Here is an 8,966-nt window from a genome sequence, read left to right on the forward strand (position 1 = left end):
ACCAAATCAAACCAATTATGATGTTATTTTTTTTCCAACACTAAACCAAACCATAGTTGAATTTATTTTTTGTACACCCCTGATGCCAAATAACGCGTCCAGTTCATCCTAACTATCTTACACAATCAAGTAGATTAATACTTACTGTATGATAAGAAAAGCGGAATAATTTTCTTTTCTATGTACAGATACTCCTGGACAGATCATAAGCATATTTCAGTGCCTCGTCCACTAGAACACTGATGAAGAGAATGTAAACAAGGATATAAAGAGGATGTTGCTTTTTCAACGGTGACTGAGCTGGAAAAGGGGGCTTACAATGGATATGGAATTGGCTAAAAGTGTACAGCCCTAAAGCGCACACCAACAAGGCAACAACGGTACACTCCAAACTAGTAAAGATGAAACCAACTGCACATCAATCAGAGAAGACAGAACGTTGCAACAGTAATTTTGTTCAAAGATGCTAACCATAAACTACAAAAATAATAGTACAAAATACCTAGGAGTGAACCAAAATGGGACGTACATACTATTTTGCGGAGGTGAATAGGAGATGTGAAAGTAATGAAGCCTGCCATGGCTTAAATCAGGTGGGCAAGACCTTACAGATTTATTCATCATCTTGAGCCTTGGACTTCTTCTTTTTCTTTTTACCTTCACTTGCAGCAGGGAGTTCCTCTCCATTTTCTTCCTTACTCTTCTTCTTTTTCTTCTTCTTTGCTGTTCCATCCTCACTCATACCGTTCCCATTACCTGCAGTCTGATCCTCTTCATGCTCTGGCTCCTGTTCTGATTTCCGCTTCTCCTTCTTCTTTTTCTTTTCGGATTTGGGCTCTTCAGAGGCATCACCATTTCTATCAACAAATGGTTTATCCTCATCCATTGGTTGTCCACCTTCTGTTATCTCAGCTTTCGATTTCTTTTTCTTGCTTTTCTTTGTCGAAGCTTCATTAGCTGCCTCATCAACATCCATGTCTGCATCAGAAAAATTAGCAGCACCAAGGATCAATACATCTTATTGGAGAAATAAAAATGAAGATCCAGCAGATGATGCTAAGCAAAAGGAGCTAAAGTGATGTCCAGCCAAGAAATATGTGCATGTTACTCCGTTGGAAGTCATTCATGCAGATAATAATTTGGGGGCCATTTATCAAACAAGCATCTCAGCAACACAACTCCAGCACAACTTGTATCAAACAGTGCAACAACATAAGAAAATTGTGCACCGTCTAGGTATTCTAGTGCATAACATATGGGCTCAAACACATCCTCTAGTCTGAATGACATGTCTATGTAATATACTCTTAGTTGTATATCCTATAATACGTACATGCACATACATACCATGTGGCGAAGCTAGGAATTTACTCAAGGGTATTCAAATTTGTAAGAAGTGAAAAACAATCCCGACAAAGGGTGTTCAATATGCGTTATATACCTCTAAAACATAACATTTTATCTATATATACAGTGCAATTTTTTGACGAAGGGTAGTTCACCACCCTTGTAACCATGTGGCTTCGCCACTGCATACCATACAGTTTGTACATGTATATGTACGTACACGTGAATGTACAAACACACATGCATACATTTCTCCTATAGCCTAAAAGAGGACGGGCGTCCTACCCCTCTACTCCTACAGAAGTGGTGTTTCATTTTCAGAACGTTCAGACTTCATATTTTACCTCAAACCTATCTCAAAAGTAAAAACACACACCTTTGTCTTCGGCCGTTTCAATAGCAGCTTTCATTACATCTAGGTTTTTACGAGGTGCAACCCCCTTGTCATAAAAGTCTAGTCGCTCCTCAACTTGTTCGCGGAGTTTCTCTCCAAAAGCAGTAGTGCTTTTGTCTGCACATGAAAAAACCACAAGTTAAAGATAAATAACAATTGCGTAGGAAATAAAAAGCAACTGATCGTAACTTGTACGCCCTTACTGAGACTTGCCTAAGAAACAGTCAAGACGGGAAGCAATAGAGCACTTGTTTGCAAGAAAACGAGCCATCCGACCCTTGTTACGAGCAGTTGCACGGCCAATGAAGGAAGAATGAAATATGAGACCATATTTTGGTGTATTCCCTTTGGTTTTCAAGGCTCTGAAGGGAAAAAGAAAAAAGAGGGAGAAAGTGAAAATTGGGATGTGATTTAAAAAGAAGTAAATCATGCAATGTGCCAAGTAACCAAGAAATATATAAAGCCACATACGTGCACCTAATAATTTTGTGAAATTGGGCCTAGGCAAAATCTCAGATATGCAAGAAGTTAAAGATGCGTGAAACATTTATAAGAAGTGTTCATTACCTGAAAAGTGCCTTCTCAGCACCAAGGATCTGAAGGGTAGAAGAGGGGCACTTTGCCAGATTTGTGAGACTACCAGCATGAGAAATTAAACGGGCACCAACGATTTCACCAATCAGAGCAGCCAAATTTGGTGCTATGTCATGCATTTTAGTGACCAGATAATCATAAAGATTCTTCCTGTATTCAACAAGGTCCATTACTCTCTGTGCAAATAACTTGACGTTAATCAAGTCAACTGGGGACAAATCCTGGCCTGAAAATTAGAGGGACAGAAGTAAATAAAATGTATCAACATCCTCTCTATGGCTTGCTAAAGGATAGCATACCCATGGATGCTTTGGCAGCTTCTACAATTTCTTTTGCTTTATCTTCATCTCCAACTATTTCTGTTAAGTCGGCAAGTTTGTCTTCGGACAACTGGGATTTGTCATCAACGAATTTTGCAACTTTAGCATATAGATAATTGTCATTGATAATCTTCACTAACTCTGGGAAATGCCATGAGTACCATTCTCTGCATAATCATTTGACAGAAAACCATGACATTACACAAATGCAAAACGAATGGGAATTGGCAGGAAGATGGTCTTTAAGTAATATTATACACATGCACACACGCACATATCCTATACTGCAATTGGTTTGGATACTGAACAGAGGCATAGATGGTGGTTTAATCTATTTCAGTCACGAGATAAACTGGAAGGGGGAAGACAGCAAGTCAGTTACAGGCATATATCAAGTGTCTAAGAAAGTAGCACATGCACATGGACACTACGGAATCATGCCCATAAAAAAGTTTAAATGCATTACCTAAATAATTATGGAAGATGACAGTATCAAGTAAAACAAGACTATACACAAAGGGGGAACTTACCTGACTCTCATTGCAAAGGTATTTATATCTTTGTCAAGAGTATCAAGAAGGACAATAGCCTGAGTAACCATATTGTCAACACGATTGACGTTGAACTTAACCTTTGCTCTGCTGTAACTGTGACTCAGGCCAAGTTGGGCTTTCTCCAGGTCACCAGACTACACAAGAAACAGAAAAGAATAAGTAACAAGTCATGTCTACGCAGCATGTTTAAACTTGTAAGACACACAGTGCCCAACTGCAAAATATTGAAAACAGCCGAAGAAAGATTCAAGTTACAATACAAACCTTTAGGTTTTCAATGAACTTGTCAAAATGCAAGCGCACTCCACGTAAAAGTTCAAGAACAAACTCATTGCTTTGGCAGGGAAACTTAGTCACTTCATGAATATGTGACCCGAGCTTAGGCTCTGCCAATCCTAGGCTGAACTTCGGCTTCTTACCCTCCTTAACTTTTGGGAGAGTAAGCTCCAAAAAGTTCCTTAGCTCATCAGTCATTTGCCCTGAGAGACAAGTCACGCAAATTTTTAAAACCCAGTCAGGCCAATAAACTTAATCAACAAAGGTAAGGGAATAAAAATACTAGCACAGCAGGACAACACAATTTCTGCCCCTACATTTCCTGTATTCTACTGCTAATCCAAAGAATCTCAGCTAGTAGCAAACATTTATGTTCATCTATCAAGTCATCATTTTCTAGTTTTTTCGCTGCTAGGCATTGAAAAACTATCTAATACAAACGAAACAACCGATAAGAATCTGTAACTTAATGAAAGCAACATAATTATCTATTTCCTGACCACAACTAAAGTATTGGTGGAAAATAAAAATGATAACTTTTACTTTCTTCAAGATGCAACCTAATCACAATAATTCCCCTTTTTCACACAGCATCTTATGCTAGCGCGCATCAGAAGATCCAATAAAGGAGGAAGGATGAGAGTTGTGTTGACAGTTGGCATAAAACTACTCAATTTATGATAAAATGCTTAGGAATACACTCTTCTAGGCATGATATTACAATGAAACGAGATATTACCACAACTAGTTTTAGAGTTATTGCTTTAACTTCTACTCATTTAAGCCAATTTTTATCTGTGCTGAAAAACAAACACTAGATGACTATTTTAAGCAAAGTAGTACAGCTAACTACACATGCAAGACACCCAAAGAGGGATTACATTAAATTTTTACAGCCAAAAAATAAATTGAATCGCATTTACAGGTCTTGACCTTCAGAGACAGCATTGCATTGGTTAAGGGCATCAAGAGCAGATTCAAATGGACTAAAAGCAGCAAGTTTTAAGATTTTCCCAAAGCGGTTGAGATCGGTAACTGAGTTTCGAACTGCCTCAGTGTTCTGGCCGATTTCGTCAAGCCCATGTGCCAAGAACAGAGCGTACCCGGACGCGGACTCGTACAAGAGGTACAACGCCATGTACAACCCACTCAGCCTTCACTTCTCTCTCTCTCTCGTCTATCTCCGAATGGGGAATGGAGAAAGGGATTGGCCTAGGGTTTAAGAGGTTTATAGACTGTAATGAAAAACTAGAGAAGGAAAAAAGAAAGAAAAAGAAATAATGGTGAGGGCTGCATCAATTGTCGGCCCATTTCGAGTTTGCTTGACTTCGGTCATCTTTTAGCCCACGTCTCAACAACATTTTAACTTAGATGGCATTTGACCATAGATTTTCAGATTTATTCTGAAAAAATCTGATTTGGGTGAAATTTGGTTTAAAGATGAAAATGTGTTTAAACATCTGTTTTGGGTGAAGTTTAATTTAAAAAAATATAAAACATGACTTATACCCACAAGTTCTAAAAACTATCACAAATACTCAACAGTACTATTATCAATAACATTCATTATATTATCACAAACCATAGTCCTGAACATAAATAAATTTGATACAAAATTATCATTTTTATAATGAACTACATGATACACTATCAGATGACCAAGAAGACGAAACAACATCGTTACAAAATAATAAATAGTGGGCTCTTTTATAAAATACAAAAGATTGGGACAATTTTTAAAATATATAATAGTGATATTTTGGCCTAAAACCAGCTATTGAGCTGGTTTTGGGATTTGAGATTTGGCCAAAATATAAGCAAAATCTATGGCCAAATATGTGTTTGTCAAATAAAACCCAAGTTTATTTTGGCAAAATCTATGGACAAACGGTCCTTAAAGATTTGAAAGAAAAAGAATTAAGAGTAATTAACATCGGGTGATAACATAAAATATTTAGCCTTAAATTATATTTGACAAAGGTAGCTCAAAAAAATTGGCATTGTATAATTAAAACCCCAAAAACTTATTTTACTATATATTTTCTCTCTCGTAACCTTCATCTATCTCTCTTTATCGTCTTACTCTCTCTCTCCGCCCATATTTTTTTTTCTATCTCTTTTCGCTCATGGTTTGGAAGATTATTGCAAAATATGCACAAAAAACAGTAAGATGAACGAACAAAAAAACGTCACAATTTCTGTGTACCGGTAAAAACCAGGCTCATGATACAATCCGGCCTCCAACAGGGTAAAACAAGCTCGAGATATGATTGCAAAAAATCAGAATCGAAGCAAGGATATCCTCGAGTCAGAGTACGACCATCGACCCTCGATAATATCGGGGCCATGATTCGAGATCGACTTAAAACCTGAAGGATTTCAGAGAGCGTCGCCGGAAAATCAAGCATGACCAACATGAGGCCGTAATATCTGTGGTCGGCCGGATATCACGGCGTGGATCTCGGCACGTATCGATAAAAAATCGGCAATCAGTTAAACAGAAGATTTTACCTTTTATAGAGTTATACTTAGAGTAGAATTCCCGTCTTATGATTCATTAAGCATGTTGTAACACGCATTCCAAGGCAATATACTATTATTTTATCGTTATTCTAAGCTTTTCTTTCATTCATCAATATTGATCATTGTGAACCTGGATCAAGGGCAAATAGTTCACTAAGGCTGAAGACATCTTCCCCGCTTGGTTTGAATTTACTGTATTTCTATTCGTTCGTTTTAATCCAATTTATCGTTTTGTATCAAATTAATCTGTGTATCCTTAAAACCGTTTACAAATTTAATTGTTATCCGATTTTGAGGGTAAACAGTTTGGCACCCACAGTGGGGATAAGGATAATAGTGGCAATTTGATATAAATTTCCATAACACACCCTACTTCACACTTGTTCTTTGAAGTGTCTTTGATTTCAGGTCCGCGTTTAAAATTCGAACTCCCAATCTGCCCCTCTAAACACGGATACTGAGCCTGTCCACCATGGCGAGAACAACAATATAGCACCCGGTAACGAGGTGCCCCTCGCCGATCCCAATGGAATTCCGGTCGCGGACCCTTTTGACGCCAGCTCACATGTGGCCATCAACACAAATTTGTCCACTGATCCTGAGAACAACATCCGCAGGGGAGTCTGGTCGGTAGCCCAAAATACTCGTGACGGTGAAGGAGATGGGATCAACTTACGGGTGATCTTCGAAATACTGTAGGCCCAGCAGGCAGCGATAGCCCAACTGCAGAACTGAAGTCGCACTCCCAGTAGAGTTAAGCCCGAATCATCCCGGAAAAACACTCACAGAAATGAACCAGCCGCTGATAGGCCAAATGAAGCTGAACCCGGGACCAACCCCGAGATAATAAAGATGATCGAGGAATTGAAAAGGCGGGTAGAAATGGGAGAACCAAAAATCGAAGCGAACGACAAGAAGGTGGAGACTTACAACTTCAGGGTCGACCAAATCCCTGGCGCGCCACCGACAATTGAAAGGCCTAGACTCAAAAACGTTTGTTCAGAAACCCTTCCTTCCAAGTGCAGCTCCGAATCCGATCCCTAAAAAGTTTTGCATGCCTGAAATTTCTAAGTACAACGGGACAACTGACCCAAATGAACATGTGACCTCATACACGTGTGCCATCAAGGGGATCGACCTGGAAGATGATGAGATTGAATCTGTCTTGCTGAAAAAATTCGGGGAGATCTTGTCAAAAGGAGTTAGATATAGTATTACAACTTATCCTCCCCCCCCCAATTCTATTGACTCATTTGCCATACTTGCGGATGCTTTTGTAAAAGCACACGCCAGAGCCATCAAGGACGAGACCAGGAAATCGAACCTTTTCAAGGTAAAATAAAGAGATAACGAGATGCTCAGGGAGTTCGTGTCAAGATTTCAAATGGAACGGATGGACCTGCCACCGGTGGCAGACGATTGGGCCGTTCAGGCCTTCACCCAAGGACTCAATACTCAAAGCTCGTTGGCTTCACAGCAGTTGAAGCAAAATATGGTAGAATATTTGGTCGTAACTTGGGGCGATGTGCATAACCGATATCAATAAAAGATTAGAGTCGAAGATGATCAACTTGGGGCCCCTTTAGGATATGTTATCCTATACGAGCTAGTGACATACCCAAAAGAGACATTGATCGTGAACCAAGGTCAAGTAGGGATCGATATCAGCCGTACAACGGTGATCGTAGGGGTAACGGACTGGACGAAACCTTGTGAGAAATGAAAGGAGGATCGATCAGAGTCAAAATAATCGGGGACTCATGAGCAAAAACGGCTTTGACAAGCCCGTCGGGCCTAAGGAAGCACCGAGGTTATCAGAGTACAACTTCAACGTCGATGTTGCTGGTATCGTATCCGCCATCGGACGTATCAGAGACACCAAGTTGCCTCGACCTCTACTGTCCGATCCAGCCCAAAGGGATCCCAACTTAATATGCAAGTATCATGGAACACACGACCATAGAACAGAGGATTGTCGACAATTAAGGGAGGAGGTAGCCCGGTTATTCAACAACGGATATCTTCGGGAGTTCCTGAGAGATCGAGCCAAAAATCATTTCAGGAATAGAGATTCTAATAAACAGACCAAGTAGGAGGAACCTCAGCACGTCATTAACATGATCATTAGTGGTGTCGATGTTCCCCACGGGCCTATGTTAAAGCGCACCAAAATATCCATCCCGAGAGAAAAATGGACTCAAGATTACGTACCAATAGAGACACTGTCTTTCAACGATGAGGAAGCTGAAGACATTGTGCAGCCCCACAACGATGCACTGGTAATATCTGTACTCATAAATAAATCTCGAGTTAAGCGTGTGTTGATTGATCCAGGTAGTTCGGCCAATATCATTAGATCGAGGGTCGTGGAATAATTGGGTTTGCAAGACCAATTCGTGCCTGCAGTTAGGGTTCTAAACTGATTCAACATGGCATGCGAGACCACTAAAGGGGAGATAACATTACCGGTGAACGTCGACGGGACCATTCAGGAAATGAAGCTCTGCGTGATCAAAGGAGACATGAGGTAGAATGTTTTGTTCTGGAGACCATGGATTCACAACATGAGGGCAATACCCTCGACACTGCACCATGTGCTGAAATTCCCAATGCCTGGAGGAATTAAAACAGTTTACAGAGAGCAACCGGCCGCAAAAGATATATTCGCAGTCAATGAGGTGGTCCTGGTATCCGTTTTTTAGACATTGAAGGGTCTGAACCCGATGGCAAAAGACGAAACCAAGCATCAATTACCGATACCAGCCTTGACAGAATCGGAGAAGCAGGGGATGGATGAAGATGACGATTACGGAGTTCCCAAGTCTTTCATAGTCCCCGACGATTCCGACGCCAATAAATCAATAGTCGGTCGAAGAACTGGAACAAGTCATATTGATCGGATGCCTGCCTGATCGTAAGGTCCACCTGGGCACGGTATTAAGTCCCGAGCTCAGAAAA

General features: G+C 40.2%; 1 protein-coding gene across 1 annotated transcript; it reads right to left on the reverse strand.

The window, feature by feature from the left end:
* Positions 1-393: 393 nt before the first annotated feature.
* LOC107763606 (nucleolar protein 56) lies at positions 394-4,795 on the reverse strand. Its single transcript, XM_016582096.2, has 8 exons — positions 4,419-4,795; positions 3,474-3,688; positions 3,186-3,343; positions 2,635-2,822; positions 2,309-2,561; positions 1,955-2,103; positions 1,724-1,858; positions 394-978 (listed from the first exon to the last, which is right to left on the reverse strand). Exons 1-8 carry the CDS (start codon positions 4,621-4,623, stop codon positions 614-616), a joined length of 1,668 nt encoding a protein of 555 aa, XP_016437582.2. The 5' UTR covers positions 4,624-4,795; the 3' UTR covers positions 394-613.
* Positions 4,796-8,966: the final 4,171 nt, after the last annotated feature.

The sequence above is a fragment of the Nicotiana tabacum genome, chromosome 15 (genome assembly GCF_000715075.1).
Source record: "Nicotiana tabacum cultivar K326 chromosome 15, ASM71507v2, whole genome shotgun sequence".
Lineage (NCBI taxonomy): Eukaryota > Viridiplantae > Streptophyta > Magnoliopsida > Solanales > Solanaceae > Nicotiana > Nicotiana tabacum.